At 54.5% G+C, this 19,489-nt stretch overlaps 1 protein-coding gene across 1 annotated transcript in view; it reads right to left on the bottom strand.

Moving 5' to 3' along the window:
- The window catches only part of LOC127203868 (IgGFc-binding protein-like), a 37,097-nt gene that overhangs the window by 11,636 nt on the left and 5,972 nt on the right, over nt 1-19,489 (bottom strand). Inside the window, exons 3-11 of the mRNA XM_051162777.1 lie at nt 17,016-17,586; nt 15,796-16,400; nt 11,818-12,385; nt 9,876-10,468; nt 8,077-8,662; nt 7,769-7,968; nt 6,151-6,292; nt 2,004-2,341; nt 241-814 (exon numbers count right to left, since the gene is read on the bottom strand). Coding sequence (XP_051018734.1) covers nt 241-814; nt 2,004-2,341; nt 6,151-6,292; nt 7,769-7,968; nt 8,077-8,662; nt 9,876-10,468; nt 11,818-12,385; nt 15,796-16,400; nt 17,016-17,586 — 4,177 coding nt within the window. The remainder of the gene's footprint in view (nt 1-240; nt 815-2,003; nt 2,342-6,150; nt 6,293-7,768; nt 7,969-8,076; nt 8,663-9,875; nt 10,469-11,817; nt 12,386-15,795; nt 16,401-17,015; nt 17,587-19,489) is intronic.

Genomic DNA, 19,489 nt, shown 5'->3' with positions numbered 1-19,489 from the left:
GGGGACACTGAGACTCCCAGCTCCAGTGACACGGTCAGAGAGGGACACAGAGACAAAGTAGAGGAGATGGAGTGAGAGGCGGGCAGGGAGGTGATGAGCTCCAGGCACGGACAGACACAGCCAGGAGACAGAGACCAACAGGAGCCAGATGGAAGACCCCAAAGGGTGGGAGTTAAGCCAGCCCAGCCCTGCTGAGACAGTGTTTTGTGCCCACCCCTTGCCCGGCTCCCCATCACTCACCACAGCCAGCCTGAGTCCTCCAGTCCTCGATTTTGATACCAGCAGCCTGGCATGCAGCAGCGTATGCAGCCAGTGCTTGGCATAGGATGTCTTTGATGCCACCACCCAGGCAGACGTCCAGCACGCAGCCCTTGAAGAAGCTTTCAGGAGGCACGTGGGCATGGCAGCTGGCGAAGGGGCCCCCTGTGCCAGGAGCCAGAGGTCCACAGAAGCCAGGACCCTCATACTCCTCCACTTTGTCCTCTGGGCACATTGGACAGGACCCGTGACATTCGTTCCAGCAAAGAGGGTCCCACCCTGGAACTTGCCAGCTGCCGCCCCAGGTGGGTATCGAGGGTGCCACTGTGCCGTTAGGGAAGACTTGGTCATTTTGGGGGTTCTTGTCCATGTTTCCACAGAGCCCACACACTGCACCATGGTAGCTGCTGGGCAGTGTGACCTCTACCCTCCAGTTCCAGTCATAGGTGACCTGAAGGCCGAAGTCAGTCACCAGCACAGCCTTCGAGCCTCCGTGAACCACTGAAATCCGCCCACCAGCCAAGTAGACAGGCAAGGCCGTCAGAACTCCATTCACCTGGGGAGACAGAGAGGCCAACAGGGGTCAAGGGAGCAGTGGGCATGGAGCTGCAGCCTCTGCTGTCCTGGGGCTCTCCCTCCCCCTGCCAAGGCCCCTCAGGCTGTTGGAGGCAGAGCCCATTACAAGCATCGTAGGTATCTCTTCCTGCTCAGCCCTGGGAGGTGACTCCTGTACTTCCATGCCTTTTGGGGTTTTCTCTCTAAAGTCACTCTCTTTCCTCTCTTCCTTGTCCCTCCTCCTCCGACCCTCCACATCTCTTTCCCCCTCTCTTTCCATGGGTCTATCTCTCTAGACAACCCTTCCTGGTCTCCATCTGTGTGCATTTCCTCCCAAGTCTCTCCTGCTTTTCCTGTGCCCGTGGCCTGTCCCTTCACCAGAAGCCTTTGGCTCCATGGCCTGCACCTGCCCGCTTCTCTGCCCCGCACCTGCCCTCTCCTCCGCCCCGCACCCGCCCTCTTCTCCGCCCTGCACTCCCTCTCTGTGAGCCACTGTGAGCCTACACCTTCCTTCCACGTGAAGAACGTGGGGCCCCCGCTTTCCTCCGTGCTCCCGCACGTTCCCTCTCATTTGTAGTCAATCAGTCACGGGGGCTTCCAGGATTGGGCCACGAGTTGAGCTCTAACTGGTACCACAGCACCGGGTTGCCAGGGGGAAGATACAAGGCCCTCTGTGTTCAGTCACCTGCACAGTGTCACAGAACTCAGCAGGACAGGGTCTGGACTCAAATCTCTGTCCACACCAGCAGTTTTCAACTTATAGATTGAGACCCCTTTGTGGGTCAAACCACTCTTTTTACAGGGGTCACCTAAGCCCATCAGAAAACACGGACACTTACATTGCGATTCATAACAGTAGCACAATTAGTTATGAAGTAGCAACAAATATGGCTGTATGCTTGGAGGGTCACCACACCACGAGGGACTGTATTAAAAAGTCGCAGCAGCAGGATGGTGGAGAACCACTGGCCTACCTGAAGTCGCACATCATGGGCCCACTTTCAGCTGTTAGCAGTGGGCTGGGCTTAATTGTCAGGAAAAGGATGCTCTTTCCTGTAATTTTCCCCATGTGGGTTCGTGTGTACATGAACCCTGAGACTTTCTCCAGCTCCTAATCGCTGCCATTAACATTAGGATTCGTTTGGCCCCATGCCCCAGGGGTGCTTCTGGGACCATCATGCTGAGCGTACCCGGACTTTGCCATTCTCATTCTTGTGGATGGAAATGTTGCTGTTGAGGGCGGTCACGGTGACCTGTCTCACATAGGACACGGCGGGGTTGCCGCGGTTCTCATTCTTGGTTGTGACGGTGAAGGGCGTCAGGCCCTCAGCACTGACCCCGGGACAGACAGTTCCTGCCAGCAGGTAGTTGCAGGTACCCTGGAAGTCAAAGGCCCAGCCATCGAAGGACTGGTAGTGAGGGTCACCCCACAGCCAACATGTGGAATTATAGTTGGGCACACACACGCCCTGACCACCTTGAACTTGGCAGGTCTCCTGTGGCCGGCAGGTGATACCGTGGCACGGATCTGTGAGGAGAGGAGAGAGCGCGTTGAGGAGCTGCCCACCACAAGCATGGCTGGCCCCACCCAGCATCTGCCTGTCTGTGCTAGGGATGCCAGCTCTGACTACAGGGGTGGCCAGATCTCCCTGTGCCAAGACCTAAGCCCTCGGCCCTGAAGTTGCTATGTAAGACCAGGCCCTGAGAACCTAGCACTAAGGGTCGAGAAATTTTCTACCTTGTGCCTGTGGTCCCCACATCTAAGTCTCATTTCTGAGAGCTTGTCCTCAAGGGCTTTTGTGTTCAAGGTCTCACTTGCGTCACTCCCTCTGTGGCTCCAGATTTACGGCTAGGAGGCTAGGCGTGCAGCCTTCAAATTGCTCCTCTGTCTTGTTTCCTCTTTGAAATGAGCCTGAAAACTTTGTCAGCAGCTGCACTGGGGAGTTTGCAGGATGGAGGGGCCTTCTGTCCTCACAACTTGCTCAGCTCTTGTAGCAGCTGCTGGGCTGTGGGGCTGTACCTAGTCACCTAGACACCCCAGGTGGCTGTTTCCACCTGCCTTGCACCAACTTCTCTGGAGGTTTCACTCCTGCAATGGCAGCCTGCAGGGTCCTCCACCACCACTGGGTGGAGGCCTTCTTCTAGGTCCCAGCCTTCCTCCAGCGTTTGGGATTAGCTCTAGCGTGGCAGCTCCTCTGAATTTTGGGTTCCCCTTACCTGAAAGCCCTCAGTCCCCCTTTAGAAGTGGGTCTTGAGAGGGAAGGTGGTGGGCCACACCCACACACTAGCTGCTGTAATTTCTGAGGGAGGAACCAGGGACAGCAGGAAAGCAGCTAGCCTTTGAGGTGGGCAATGGCAGAAACACACTCAAGTCTTAGTGAGCGCGCACGCGCGCGCACACACACAAGCACAGAATCTCTCTCATCTCTGTCTCTCTCTCTGTGTCTCTCTCTCTGGGTATCTCTGTCTCTCTCTCTGTCTATGTGTGTCTGTGTCTGCCTCTCTCTCTCTCTCTCTCTCTCTCTCTCTCTCTCTCTCTCTCTCTCTCTCTCCATAGCTGCCATGTGGGTGCTGGCAGCTGAACCCAGGATCTCTGAAAGAGCCACTGAGTCATCCTTGCAGCCCTAACCCTTAATTTTAAACACTCTTTCCTTCCTTCTTACTTTTTTATTCCCTACCTTTGGTCAAATCAATTTTCTCCATCTCGTCTTTTCCCTTATAAAAGACAGAACCTCCTCTCCCTTTCCCTCTCACCACCTTGTACAAAAATCACCTTAAAACGGACCACAGACATTAATGCAAGTCCTGAGATTTTTGAAACTGCTAGGGAAAAACAATGAAAAAAAAAAACAAAAAAACAAAAACAGGAGGAGTCACAAACAGCTTTATGACTAGCTCAGGAAAAAATGGCAAGAATTGGTAAATAAAATTTCACAAAATTAAAAAACATCTGCATGTAACAGAGTGAAGAGACAGCCCACAGAATGGGAGAGAACCCTTTGTCAGTCATTAGTCTGACAGGAGATTAACATCCAGGCTACATAAGAACTCAAAAAAGTTAAACACGAGTCGGCCAGTGATCCAAGGAGCAGACGGGCAGAACAGGCAGTTTTCAAGTGGAGGACACAAACAATCAGCGAATCAGTGGCCAAAATCCTTGTTCTAATTTAAAACAACCGAGGCTTCATGTCAGCCCAGTCAAAATGACTATTGTCAAGGAAGCAAGGCACTGCTGGCAGAGGCGCTGGCTGGGTAAGGAAAGGAAAGCCTTATCCACCGCTGGGAGGAATGTTAACCCTGAAGCAGCCACAGTGGAAGTCAGGATGACGTTCCTGATAAAACCAAAACTAGGACCACTGTGTGACCCAGCTCCACCACTCCTGGGTATGTACCCAAAGGAGTCTAAGCAACCGTACAATAGAGGTCCCTGCACAGCCATGTTTACTGTTAGCTGGTCACAACTACCAAGTGGTGCTGTCAGTCTGTCCTTTCATCAACTGAAAGGACAAGAAATAATGGTACGTCCACACAAGGTGATCACGTCACTTGTAGGAAAATGGATAATGCTTTCTCTCGCGTGTAGAAAAAAAGGATGTGGAACCTGGCCGTGGGGCGGGGGAGGGGGTGGGGTGCTGACAGATGTGGAAGCTGACCGTGGAGAGGGGGAGGGGGTGCTGACAGATGTGGAAGCTGACTGTGGGGTGGGGGAGGGGGTGGGGGTGCTGACAGATGTGGAAGCTGACCGTGGAGAGGGGGAGGGGGTGCTGACAGATGTGGAAGCTGACTGTGGGGTGGGGGAGGGGGTGGGGTGCTGACAGATGTGGAAGCTGACTGTGGGGAGGGGGAGGGGGGTGGGGGTGCTGACAGATGTGGAGGAGGAAGGAAAGGGAAAGTAGTAACAAAGAGCAACCACAGGGTGTTTGGAGTTAATAAAATGTAGCTCTAAAGAGAACTACAGGTGGTGGCGGCTCACACCTTTAATCCCAGGCGAGGCAGGCAGACCTGTGTGAGTTCGAGACGAGCCTGGTCTACCAGGACAGCCAGGGTTATGCAGAAAAAAACAAAAAACAAATAAGTAAAAAAGAAAAAGAAAGGAAGGGAGGGAGAGAGGAAGGGAGGTTGCACTTTTGTGCTGGAAGAGAACCTACAGCGTTGTGCGTGCTAGGCAAATATGCTACAGCCAGATCACGCACCCCCACACCCCCACACCTGCACTCCCACCCCCGCACCTGCACCCCCGCACCCCCACACCTGCACTCCCACCCCCGCACCTGCACCCCCGCACCCCCACACCTGCACTCCCACCCCCACACCCCCGCACAACCACACCCGCACCCGCACACACTCACCCGCACACACTCACACCCGCACAACCGCACGCATGCACACTCGCACGCACACACGCGCGTGCGTACACACACCACACACACACACACACACACACACACACTAATCGTTCACCTCAGGGATTACGCTTTCCCCATTGGGGTGACAAAGGACTTTGTGGCACCTCTCTCCTGACAGGACCCCTGCTGTCCTGATTATCACCTCTGGGAGCTCCAGTCCAGCCTTGCAGATCTGTTCCTACTTCGTACTCCTTCGGCACCCTCTTGCCACTCGCCTTAGGAAGTCAGTGCCAGCTTTAAACTAAGCACCCTCGGAAATAGAACCCTTAGACATTCTGATCCCCCACTTGAAAGAGTCGGCCTTGGCCCAGCCCCCCTGTGCCCTAGGAGACCTCAGTGCTCTGCTTTCCCAGGGCTCAATGACCTTAGTCATCTGGGAAATGGAAATTAAAACGACATATTTTCCCTTGACTGACTAGTTGCCCCGTAGTGCTGTGTCTCCAGCTCCAGGGCAATCCGTTGAGCCAGTGTTCAGGAAGCCGTGGGGCCACCTGGTGCCTGTGGGCACAGACAAACTCGTGTTGCAGCTCCGCCCCTTCCTAAGCACAGACTCTGCTTGCTTTGTATCATAAGGGTTGAGGTCGGGACTTGTGCTTAGAGCTCTGTGGCCTGCAAGCCTAAGTGTTCACCACAGGGCCCTTGAGAAAAAACGTTTGCCCGGTGCTGCAGTACTCCAAGGGCCTTTGACATCCACCACCAAACTCTCACCGCTAGCTTCCTGCAGCCCAGAGTCCCTTAGGGTTCCTCGACACCAAGGTTGGACGGCCTCTGCCCTCGGCGCCTGGGATCCCAGCCTAAGGTCTGACCCCTCAATCCACAGACCTCTGCCCCTCTCACCATGAAGTCACACCACCCTCAGCTCCCAGATTCCTGTCCCCCCCACCCCCACCCCTGACACACCCGACACCAGCCCAGCCACACTGCCCAGCACCTTTGGTGACGCAGGTCAGGACGCCTCCTGAGGGCTCGCACAGCTGTCCAGGCTTGCAGCTGTGATCCTCGCACACCATGCCTTTGCCTAAATGGCACACACAATGCTGCTGGCAATTGTCAATGAGAACTGACTCCTCTGGCTGTGGGGACAGAGATCATGCCGTCAGTAACCAGAGGTGGGTGGGTGGCAACTTTAGTGTCCCCAGTGTCCCAAGCACAGAGACGGTGGGAGGATGGTTCTCGGCAGTGTGACCCACAGGGCCACAGCGTGGCTTTGAGGCCAACTCCCTCACTTCCGCGTCCCTTCACCCATCGGTTCTAACACGCGCAGCGAGGAGCACAGTGAAGCAGTCATTTAGAGCCAAATGTAGGGAGCACGTTGCCCAGTTGATGCTGGCCCCACTGCTTCCAAACTGGATGACCGAACGGTGTTGCTTAACCTCGCTGCGCCTCAGCATCCTCGCCTGTAAAGAGCAGCTAGTAATAGGACCACTGTGGGAGAGGAGAAGGGAGTTAATAATACATGTAAAGCAGAGAATGGAACCAAAGACGGGGCCTCTTCAGTCACTCAGACTGGTTTGGAAAGGTGAGTAGAGACCAAGCTCGGCTGCGGGGGCGGCGGGGGGTGGGGGGGGAGCTGGTGGTTTTAGAAGTTAAGTGATGAACAGGGATACAGTGAGTCATCCCAACAAATGCACACTTGAGAATTTTCATAATATGAAGTCGGGAGATATGTATATATATATACATATGTATGAATGTATACACATACATATGTGTGCGTGTGTGTACATGTGTGTACATATGTGTGTGTATACATGTGTGTGTACATATGTGTGTATGTGTGTATACATGTGTGTACATATGTGTCTACATATGTGTGTGTCTACATATGTGTGTGTGTATACATGTGTGTACATGTGTGTGTATACATATGTGTGTATACATATGTGTGTATGTGTGTATACATGTGTGTATACATATGTGTGTATACATATGTGTGTGTATACATGTGTGTGTATACATGTGTGTGTGTATACATGTGTGTGTATACATATGTGTGTGTGTGTGTATAAGGGTGCGTGAGTGTGCACATGCAATGTCTGTACATAATAAAATAGGTCCATGGCAAGCACCACGCACACATGTGCTTCCAGGACTAGTCTGAGTAACAGAGAGAGCGCGCTGTCCTCAGAGAGTCCTCCCTCCCACGGGGGAGGCAGATTTAAGCAAACACACTGAAGCCGAGGCGTCCCTGCAGGGAGAAGGATGGGGTAAGCAGAGCAAACAGAACTTTGTCTTCGTGCCCTGGAAGAGCATCTCCGCTGAGACCTGGGTTCAAAGTCGAGCCTTGATCTCGGGAGACAGTGAAGGAGGGTCGTATTTTAGAAGATCTTTCTGCGGTCGTGGAGAGGGTGCGGCAAAGGAAACAAAAGCGGGGTGGGGGTGGGGGTCGGGGGACAGGACGAAGTGGAGCAAAGTCGGGTCAGGGGAGGGGACGGGGGGGGGGGGGGGAGGTGGAGAACAGGGGGATGCATGGAGCCTGAAACGCTGCACAGGCTATAGTGCTGGTGAGCAGTGCAAAGGCCTGAGGCCCTGCGCCGATGGCTTCTTACCTCATAGTAGACCCCATTGTGGTAGCAGCCACACTCCTGGATGGGCACGCAGGCTTTGCCATTGTACAGGAAGCCAGGATCACACTCGCAGCCCTCGGCGCACCCTTCTGGGCACTTCTGGGGTGTGCTGAGAGCCCAGCAGCCCAGGGAGCAGGTGTCTGCACAGACCTCATAGTGGCTGTGAGGGGGGCACTCCATTGCTGCAGGAAGAGTACACAGGATCAGAGTGCAGAGTGGGGGTGGGGACCTCTACCGCTTCTCCCTCCCAGCCTCGCTCCTCTCTACCCCTCAGTGTCCCCATAACTCACGACAGAACGTTTCTGTCCTCCAGGGCTCCACTTGCCCGCCAGCTGCCTGGCAGGCGCTCACGTAGGCATGGATGTTGTCGCAGAGAATACTCAGGTTCCCGCCGCCCACGCAGAGGTCAAAGACACAGTCTTGCAAGGGACCCTGGGGGTCCAACAGCTTGTGGCAGGCAGCCAGGGGCCCCGTGGGCTTGGTGAGCATCCCGCAGAACTGCTGGCCCTGATACTTGTCCTTCAGCTCAGGGCTGCACTCAGTGGGGTCACAGCCGTCTCCCGTGCAGGGAGGCACTGGAGCGCAGGGCGAGTCGGGCACGACTTCCTCCCAGGAGTTCCCAAAGTCGCTGGGGTTGGCCGCCTGCGAGCCATCGGGCTTCCGGAAGTCATCCTTGGGGTCCCCATTGTAGTCTCCGCACAGCCCACACATCTGTTGGTAGTAGTTGCCCGGGATGGTGACCCGCACATAGTACACGAGGTCATAGGCCACGCGCAGGCCGAAGTCGGTCTCGATCACAGCGTCAGACCCGTGTTGCGAGACCCGGATCTTGCCCCCATCCAGCACCACTGGCAGCTTCATGTCCACGCCGTTCACCTGGAAGACAGGAAACGCCAAGCTTCAGATGGGCACACTTTGAGGCAATCTGTCCCTAAATGTGCCCTACCTGACACGGAAATCCTGTGTGACCTCATTTCTCTAGTTTCCGTATTTGTAAAAAATGTACAATCCTAGTGTCTTACAGGGGTTTGAGAAGCGGTTGCAAAAACGTGAGTCTGGCCGGGGGGTGGTGGCGCACGCCTTTAATCCCAGTACTGGGGAGGCAGAGGCAGGCGGATCGCTGTGAGTTCGAGGCCAGCCTGGTCTACAAAGTGAGTCCAGGACAGCCAAGGCTACAGAGAGACCCTGTCTCAAAACAAACAAAACAACAACAAAAAAAGGTGAGTCGGCTTGGGAGCTGGGGAGAGGGCTCAGCAGTAAGAACTTTTACTGCAGCCGGGTGTGCAGCCTCCTCCCAGCTGGAGGAGATAGGTCATTGGAGGCAGGACCTTATGGGTATCTGTACCTAGTCCTTTCATTTCTCCCTCCCTGTGTCCTCTACCCCGTGTCCCCACAGCCACTATGTTCTTCCTGGGCACATAGGGACAGACGACCGTGGTCTAAATTCTAAAACCCTGAACAAAAATAAGTATTTCTTCCCCAGATCATTGCAACAACAAACAAGGAAAACAAAAAACAAAAACCTAACACTGAATTTTCTCAAGGACTTTGCGCAGTGGTAGGAACACTCCCTCTAAAAATGAAAGCTAGCCTCAACTCCACAAGGTGAAAAGGGTTGTGTGTCTATGCCAACAGCCCAGGGCAGGGCATGAACTCTGTAGCTGCTTTATTGTTGCTGCTATAGGCTAGGGACAATGGGATCACAGGCTGCCTTCCTCTTTGAACCTTTTCATCTCTGAACTTTCCTCTGTGTGGTCACAACATGTCCTGTTTATGGTGAGAGTCCAGGGAGGTGCCTGAGGCAGACACCCATGAGGGATCCAGCAAGATGGGGGTACAAGGAGAGATGAGGAAAAGAGAATTTCAGTGGGGACCGTCAGTAGTGTAGGAGAGAAGGTCAGAGCCACATGGGAAAAGGTCCCTAGTTTCTGGCCTCCTGGCTCTGGGCTTTCCACCAAAGCCTCCTCCAATAGGGATCTCCACTCTACACTTTCTCCAGGGGTTCCGCACGCTTTTACCTGTGCTTCCCGCATGTGCCCCCCACCCCCACCCACAGGGAGCCTCCTCCCGAGCCCCGCTCTGCTCTCACCTTGACTTTCCACTGGTTCTGCTCCAATCTCAGAGTGTAGTTGCCTACCAGGACCGTGATCACCTTGGTCACACTGACTTTCCCGTTACCCCAGGCCACATTCTCCTGCAGGACGGTGAACTGGTGTAGGCCGGGCCTGGTTCCACAGGTTTGTGCTAGCACGTACACACAGGTGCCCATGAAGTCAAAGCGCTGGCCGTCAAAGGTGACGTAATGAGGGTCCCCTGATGCTTGGCAGGTGGTAGTGCCCACAGCCACACAGCCCAGGGCTCCATTAGATGGTTGGCAGGCCTCATGTGGGCCACAGGATGAGGGCTCGCAGGAAACCAGGCCGTCTTCCTGGCAGCGGCAAAGAGAGTCACACCCGGGTCCAGGATAGAAGGTTTCTCCTGGTGGGTAGTAGGTGCCCTGGTGGACGCAGCCGCAGGAGGCCAGAGGCACACAGGTCTCACCACTGAGGGCAAAGCCGTCATCGCAAACACAGCTTTCTCGACACTCTGAGCCACAGCCCCCGGGCACTGGCAGGTCTCCACAGGACAGTGGGCATCCATAGGAACATGGCTCATAGTGGCTGTTAGGGGGGCAGGTCAGCGCTGCAGAGAGAGGGTCATCAAGATGGATAACTCTTTCAAGGGGACACAGTGGACCTCCGCCCACCTCACCCCACCCCACCCCCAGCACACACGAGCAGGTGACTCGTGTCTGTATGCTCAGTAGAACCAGGAGAACCTCTCCTACCACGGTTAACTTCATCCTGTCAATTAATATCTAAATCTAATACCACTGAGCTCTGTGATTATCCCTAGTGACTCTATTCAAGTTAGGTACAAATTGCATGCTTTGAACATGCGTGTACACGCGAGTGATCCGCGCAGGGTGTCTGTGGACGTTGTCTTCCTTTCTACACTCTTCCTCCCACACACCCTTTGCTTCCGCATCTTCTTTTAACTCAGAACCTTTGACATTCAAGAAAAGCGTTCTACCATTCTCCAGCAGTAGTTTTGATATAGCTACACACACACACACACACACATATACACACACACACATACGCACACACACATACGCACACACACATACACACACAAACACACACATACACACACACACATACACACACACACATACACACACGCATACACACACACACACATACACAAACACACACATACACAAACACACACACACACTGGACGATGGACATGAAGGGTCCACTGTCCTTCTTGCTTTGTCATAGGGCCAACTTTTCCCACAATGAAAGGTTCTTAAAAGTCAAAGATGAGCACTTGCTGGGAGTCTCAGTGTTTGCGGCCTCCACGCTTGAGATGGAGCAGCTGGAGGCCTACATTCCAATCATAGCTCAAATCCTTAAAAGCAACATGGCGGCAGGGAGCCCGGGCACCATTTACACAGTTTGGCCTCCAAACTGAAGCCCAGCCAAGTTGTTTGTTTATGCACATGGCTAAAATATGTGCCTCATAGGGCACACGAGCAAAGTTTAAAACTCGGGAGTTGGGCGCGTGCATGGCTCTCCACGTCTCTGTGAAAGGCAAGCAAAACTGCTTGCCAACCTTCCTGCACCCACATCTGAAGCAGAGATGTGCACGGGGGAAGTGGCCAGATGGGACCAACAGCAACAGCAGTGGCATCTGCGCTCCTACTAAACGCAGCACCACTGCTCACCTCTGACTGATAGCTGACACTGGCAACCTGACTCGCGGCCACCGTATAGCTCAGTCACCAGTGTCACTGCATGCTGTTGTCCCTGACTTCCTAGCTGGCAGGCATCCAACTGCGCGTGGGCAGCTTCAGTGCCCTCGGCTCTGCCATGGTACAAGCACAGCCCCTTCCTCACCAGGCATCATAAGGATAGAACAAAGCTATTTGCATGGTCATGAACAAACATCAGACCCAACCCTAGGCCACCGTTCCTGGTACTCACGGCAAAGCGTCTCATTCCTCCAGGGATGCACAGTGCCCCCAGCAGCCTGGCACGTGGCGGCGTATGCAGCCAACGCATCACACAGTGGCTCAGACTGACCGGGCAGCAGGCAGAGGTCATAGACGCAGTCACGTACAGCACCCTGGGGGTTCACCAACTTGTGACACTCCCGGAACGGACCCTCAGGATCAGCAAGGATCCCACATTCCTTCTTGCTTTGCACTTGCTGGGTCACAAGGGAGTCCAGCTGGGGGCAGTCACCAGGATCAGTTGCTCCACAGCCAGGTATTATCTCTTCCTGCCAGCTGTTCCCAAAATCCAATGCGCTGGTAGCTTGGCCTCCACCCTTCAGAGCCAGGTCGTCAGTCGGGTTCCCATTGAAGTTCCCGCAGAGCCCACACACAGCATCAGCATAGCTGCTGGGCACCTTGGCGGTCACACGAGCATCCCAGTTATAGGTGACGGTGAGGCCAAAGTCTGTGCGCACGACAGCGTCATTACCCTGGCGGAACACCAGAACCCGCCCACCCGCAGCCTGGAAAGGCAGGTACTGAAAGATGCCGTCCACCTGGGGGAGAGACACGGGAGGGTCAACAGGTCAGGGTGTTCGCGCTTTCACTGAGCTGGCTCCAGCCACCCCGCCCTCCTTGGCTCCACCACAGGGCTCCACAATGGCTGTTCCCTCTGCCTAGGACATCACCCATCACTCCTTACCCTCGGAACTGAATCTCTGACAGCTGCTTTTCAAAGCCTGCCTCCCTGGTACCTATTGGAGTGTGTCCCCACAGGCTCATAGCTTTGAGCATCATCCACAGCTGATGGCACTGCATTAGGAGGCTTTGGAACCTTTTAAGAAGTGGGCCAAGCCAGGTATGGTGGCGCACGCCTTTAATCCCAGCACTCGGGAGGCAGAGGCAGGCGGATCGCTGTGAGTTCGAGGCCAGCCTAGTCTACAAAGTGAGTCCAGGGCAACCAAGGCTACACAGGGAAACCCTGTCTCAAAAAAGCAAAAAAAGAAAAGAAAAGAAAAAAGAAAGAAAGAAAGAAAAGAAGTGGTCCAAGCTTCAGAAGCACAGAGCAGGGCCTGGGAGTAAGGTTTTGCAGGCTATAACCTGGCCCTGCTGTCTTTGCTTTCTGGGCCCCTCACATTCCAGTTGATACGGAGCCAGTGGCCATGTCTTCCTACCACAATGTGCTGTGTCCCCTTAAACCGTGAGCCAAAACGAATCCCCTTCCTTATGCTGCTTCTTGTCAGGCACTCAAGGTTAGGAAAGAAGAGCGGCTAGCCCATCTGGTAAGATGCTTCTGTTTTACCCTTCTGGGTTTGGCTGCAGTGCAAGCACGGAACGTCTTGCGCCTCCGCCCTGTCAGCGCCTTGCCCGGAATTACTCAGCCCCCACTGCCTCTGCTGAGCCCCTCCTGGAACAGCGCTCCTCATCTCCCCCCTGCTCTCCGCACCTTCTACTTTCCAGCGCCAGGTCTGAGCCAAAGCTCTCAGCGCAGCCTCAGATGCCCTGAGCCCTACTACTCCCTATTCTGCCTCCCAGCTCACCGCCCTTACCCCTGCATCTCCAGTCATGCATGCGCTTGAACTCACAGAGCCCAGTCCAGACTTGAGGCTCTTGTACTTGCTGTACCCCTGCTTGCAACATTTTCACTCGCTTCTGCATCTCAGTTCTCAAACAGCTGCTCACACCGCCTTCGTATCCTGCTTAAAAACCAAACTTCTCTACTCACTTGACCCTTCTTAGGCCCGCTTTTCTGACCCACAATCCCCTGCCTCTGCATGCCACCTCCCAGCGTTACTCTCTCAGGAGTACTCTCCTCATCTTAGTGCTGTGCCAGCCTCTTCAAGACTCCCCAGCCTCGGGCTTCACATCTGCTGCTCCCTCTGCCTGGATGAGGCCACCATTTACCCAATGGCCTGTTCATTGCTCTCTGGGCCTCACCTGAATTCAGAAGCTTGGTTATAGCTAGCCCCTGCCTCATCTCTTCACTCATCATCTCTGGTCCCTCATTTCTTCACTCAGCATCTCTGGTCCCTCATCATCTCTTCACTCAGCATCATCTCTGGTCCCTCATCTCTTCACTCAGCATCATCTCTGGTCCCTCATCATCTCTTCACTCAGCATCTCTGGTCCCTCATCATCTCTTCACTCAGCATCATCTCTGGTCCCTCATCTCTTCACTCAGCATCTCTGGTCCCTCATCTCTTCACTCAGCATCTCTGGTCCCTCATCTCTTCACTCAGCATCATCTCTGGTCCCTCATCTCTTCACTCAGCATCTCTGGTCCCTCATCATCTCTTCACTCAGCATCATCTCTGGTCCCTCATCATCTCTTCACTCAGCATCTCTGGTCCCTCATCATCTCTTCACTCAGCATCTCTGGTCCCTCATCTCTTCACTCAGCATCTCTGGTCCCTCATCATCTCTTCACTCAGCATCTCTGGTCCCTCATCATCTCTTCACTCAGCATCTCTGGTCCCTCCACTCAAGCCCTACTAGCACGGTTGCTGCTTCTCAGCCACTCAGACTTATTCCTGAGCCAGAATCTTTACACAGCTGCCCCTTTGTCCTGGAATTCCTTTCTGTCTGCGCCGCGTCTCACCTCACGACAAGCAGCAAAACAGAACAAATGTCTCTCCTGCAGGCGGGAGAGGTAGCTCAGCAGTTCTCAGCACAACTGCTCTCGCAGGGGCCTCAAGGGCTGAGTTCAGTTCTCAGCATGCATGGTGGGCAGCGCTTTGCCTGTAGCTCCAGCCCAGCAGGATCCCATACCTCTGCACAACCCTCATTAAAAATAACAAGAGTTGTTTTTTGTTTTTGTTTTTTTGTAAAGTATGGGCTCCAAGCTGGATGTGGTGGTTCTAGCTCTGGGCATCTCAGACTCAGCAGACCTCTCATTAATGCACACTGTGAGCCTCTGTAGGTGACCTAGTCCCTCTGCGTTTCTTTCTTTCTTTTTTTTCTTTTTCTTTCTTTCTTTTTTTTTTTTTTTCTTTCAGTCAAAGGTGAACCACTTTCCTTGCTTGCGGTGGAGAGGAGAGGAATGAATATGCACTGTGCATTTAGCCCACTGAGGTAAGTAGTGACATAGTGTGTGCTGCTATCAGTACCCACGCCTTACGCAAATGTCATTGCAGAGAAGTGAGAAGACAAAAAATTATTAATAATTATCCTCTCTCCTTATCTGGAGCCCCTTATGGGCAAGATTTCCTTCACCCTAAGATCGCCTTGGGGACTAGGAATGAAAGTGTGTGAGAGGCACACAGGGCCAGAAGCACAGAAAAATTCTTGGTCCCCAGTGTCCTACGTCCCCCTATGGCCCAGACTTCTTTGTTGTGAGTATGAGATAGTGTGTGACTATCCAATGGCTTGCTTTTCCAGTTTCCCCTCTGCTGTCTGCAGAGTCAATGAGCAGCTGCTCTACTCTGATTTGGGGCTGGGACCTTCTGCAGCCACCCAGACACCTGTCAGCCGTGTTCCATCTTGCTCCCAGAGGCCGGGCGAGGACCCGGGTTACCCTCTAACTCGCACACCCAGCTAGATATGGATATTCCACATGTCGACTTCCTTTATGAGCCACCATCTTCCAGAAAACGCACAAACCTACACAAGTCGGAAGTTTCAGAAGATAGCAACCACCAACATCTCCTGAGCATCTCGTGGGCACCAGGAGGAATCTGTTATAGACTAGGCAGGCCAGAGTTCATCAGCGTTTCACAACCACCCAGCCCGTAGCTGGGGGCTCCTACTCCAGGGTGTGGCTGCCATCTTACTCCTCCTTTCTCGGAGGAAAGCATCAAGGTTGGAGACGTCAGAGCCGAGAAGAGATGCCGCCTGGCCCCCTGGCCCACTTTGTTAACCATGTGATTTTTTTTTTTTTTAAATAAGCCTCTTCCACTCCCAACTCCAACCACTAATATTTCAGAGGAGTCACACCCCCTCCCCCAGTTCCCTGCCCTGTGGTACTCACCAGCACTCTTCCGGGGTGCTCCCTCCGCACCGCCACCTCTACGCCACGGGCTTCAACCCGCACAGCCCTCGTGTAGCTCACGGTCTGGCTGCCTCGGTGTTCGTTTTCCACCAGCACCCTAAAGGCGGGCAGCGCGGCATCCTGGCCGCAGGAGCCCACCAGCAGGTACGCGCAGGTCCCCATAAAGTCAAAGCGCCTTCCGTCAAAGCTCACGTAGTGCGGGTCTCCTGACGCCTCACAGCTGGCGAAGTTGTCTGGGTAGCACCCCAGGAGGCCATTCTGCACTTGGCAGCGCTCGCCAGAAGGACATCCCGATGTGTCCTTGCAGGTCACCTTCTGAGTGGCTCCATCACACGTGCAGCGGCGCCTGCATAGGTCGTCAGCGAACACTTCCTCACCGGGAGCCAGCGGTCGGCCCTGGTAGGTGCAGCCGCAGGACGAGGCAGGCACACAGTTGCCACCGCTAGCCACGAAGCCCGGAAGGCACACGCAACCCTCCACGCAAGGGCGCCCAGAGCAGTTGGTAGGTGTGGCTTCCGAGTTGCAGGAAGCTGGGCAGGCAGGGCTGCAAGGATCATAGCAGCTGTTGGCTGGACAGGACAGGGCTGTGGAAGGACGGAAGTTCTGTCAGGCCAGTGTGGGGCTCCCACAGGCAGTGCTGCTTCTTTGGAGGTCCACACCCCCCAGTTAACAGCACTCTTACCTTCTGGGTGCTCAGGCCCCAATGCCCCCCTGTTCCACCTCATCCCTGGACAAGCAGTCAGTGGACAAATTCTATGACCTTCCAAGCCCACACAGAACCTGTTTCTACAGCACAGAAACCACAGCAGCCCGGTGCCTGGTTTCCTGCTCCCCTGTACCAAATGTGCTTCTCCCAGCAGCCAGAGTGGCTGTGAATGTAGGATCAGACCAGGACCTCACCCCCCACCCCCACCTCCTGTGGCTCCATCTCACTCAGAGCAAAGCAGAGTCCTCCCAAGGACCAGGGTTTTCCCTCCTCATCTCCCTGTCCCCATCTCTCTCACACCCCCACCCATTTGTCTTTGCCTTCCTTGTATCAACGCCCCAATCGCTCCCACCTCTCCCTATGTAGAGATATGTCTGTCCCAGCCTTAGGCTAACTTTGGCAAAGCTTGGATGTTGGATGTCTTGACTCAGACACTGAGCAAATGCAAGGGGTCCCCTTCCCGTCATCACGGGGCTCCCGTGGTGCTACTTACGGCAGTTGGCTGGTGACCTCCAGTTCCCGATAGAGACACCCAGGTCCACACAGGCCTGGGCGTAGGCACTAAGGCCCCGGCACAGGCTGAGCCGCTCCCCTCCAGTCACACACAGGTCAAACACACACTCGTCTAGGAAAGGCTTGGGGTCCAGGAGCTCGTGGCAGGCAGAGAAGGGGCCTGTGGACAGAGTTAGCATGCCACAGAGCCGGTCTCCCTGATAGTGCAGGGTCTGGCCTGGGGTGCAGGAGGGACAAGTGCCATGGCAGCCGTCATCACACAGGCTGTCCCCGTCATCCAGCTTCCAGCTGTTTGCAAATTCCAAGGCATCCGGAGCCTGTTCCCAGCCGGGCGTGAGGAAGTCGTCGGCGGGGTCTCCGTTATAGTTACCGCACAGCCCACACACTTCGTTTTGGAAGCGCTTGGGCAGGCTCATCGTCAGCTGGCTGTCCCAGTCATAGGTGACCACCAGCCCAAAGTCCAGCTCTATCACACCCCGTGTTCCACTTTGGTATACACGCAGGCGGCCGTCACTCAGGGAGGCGGGCAGGCGGGAGCGCTGATTGTCAATCTGCAGAGAGGTGACAAGAGGTCAGCAGCGGTCAGACCCCTGTATAATCTCCCCCTCAGCCCTTCATCTCCTCCACTCAGGTCCCCAGGTTAGCCACACAGGATGCCCTCTGTCCCTTGTCACTAGCTGAGCTAGGATGCTTCCTCTTGTACCTCAGTGCCCTGAAGTGCTCTTCCCTGAGATGTGCGTGAAGACCCCACCCCCACCCCCAACAACCTCTGCTGAGGTGTCATGGGTTGTGAGGCTGTCCCTGATCACGCTCTCAGTAGCCCCTTTCTGTTGCCTCTCCTGCTCTGCTCCCCAGTCCCCACAGCATGTAACCTTCTCCCTCAGTGTGCAAGCTCCCCACGCCCTCCATCTGCCCGAGCCACTGGAAGGCCGCCTCACGGTTTTATCCCCAGTGCCTCCAACAGTGCCTGGCAGAACAGCAGGCTCCACACAAGAAGCAGGAAGCCAGTGTGAGGAAGGAACCTGGCAGGCCTGGCGGCCGCAAGGGACACCTACTGAGGGGTGCCAGTGAAACAAGCGGGACTCGTGTTCATGAGATGAGCCAGTGAGAGTCAGGAGACTGCAGGCAGAACCAGTAAAGACTGGCAACCAGCAAGGTAATGACAAATCTGCTGGGAGGCCTGCCAGCCCATTAAACCATTACTGTAGTGTGTCAATCAGCCTAGTAAGATCCCTGCCCAGGGGCAACGTACTTTTATTTATATATTTATTTATTCTTTTAAGACAAGGTTTCTCTGTGTAGCCTTGGCTGTCCTGGACTTGTTTTGTAGACCAGGTTGGCCTGGAACTCACAGAGGTCTGGCTGCCTCTGCCTCCCTAAGTGCTGGGACTGCAGGCGTGCGCTGGGCTCTCAGGGGCAGCTTTAACACAAGCACTGCACATCTTTGAGCTGTGTACAAAAGCCCGCCACATTGCTGCCGCCTCCTCCCTCTTCTGAAGCCAGCGGTCGGCCGTCTTTCTTGCCTGTAACACAACCTTCGCCTTCCTTCACTTTAGGAGTGTCACGTTTCTGCCCTACCCCTGGGCTGAGGCTAGTGCTATGAACTGAACTCACTTTGCTCAGGCCCTGTGACGAGAGCCCGCTGGGGATGGAGCGGTAAGGCAGCTGGGGAGTCGGGACTGGGATGGGGCAGGTGCTGGCAGAGGGGTTAGGCCTGGGTAGAAGCCCTGAGGAAAGGCCATGCTGCATTCTGTTAGTCAAGGAAGGCTCCCCGAAGAAGGGGACAGTTGTGTTGCGCTTCAGAGGACCAATAGGAGACCCCAACACTATGAAGGAGACCGGAGGTGTGCAAGTGTGAGGCCACCGGGGTAGCTCAACGAATCCTTTCTCAAAATAAACCAAAGACAGGTGGAATATAGCTCAGCAGTCCAGTGCCCAGATAGCAGTTGTAAAGCACTGAGTGCAATAATAACTCCTTTTAAAGACTGAAGTAGTTCCTTGTGTGGAGGACAAAAAGCCCAGGTGGTGTCATATGCAAACTGGTAAGCTTTGTAATATAATATTGCCCTTTTACGAAGTCCTCTGTGCATCTCGATACTCACTATGTAGATGAGGCTGGCGTCAGCCTCACAGGGATACCCATCTCTGCCTCCCAAGCATGGGGAGGCACAACTAATCTATGTGATGGGGTGAAAATAATCAAGATGCTGCTAACCAGGAGAGATTGCGTGAAGCTGGCCTGGGGAGCTGCTGTAGGGAGCTGTCCGAGGTGATGAAAACAATCTCTATCTTAATGGGGGCTGCAGCTCAAGTGCACACTTAGAGTGTGTGAGCTTGATTCTGAGAGAGGGGTATGTGTGTGTTACTATGGGTTGAAATTAGGGCTGTCGGCACTTGGGGGCAGAGGCAGGCGGATCTCTGTAAGGCTCAGGCCACCCTTGTCTACACAGTGAG

Source organism: Acomys russatus, chromosome 19, assembly GCF_903995435.1.
Source record: "Acomys russatus chromosome 19, mAcoRus1.1, whole genome shotgun sequence".
Taxonomy (NCBI): domain Eukaryota; kingdom Metazoa; phylum Chordata; class Mammalia; order Rodentia; family Muridae; genus Acomys; species Acomys russatus.
The sequence above is the reverse complement of the archived record's forward strand: the minus strand, read 5'-3'. Positions and strand labels throughout refer to the sequence as shown.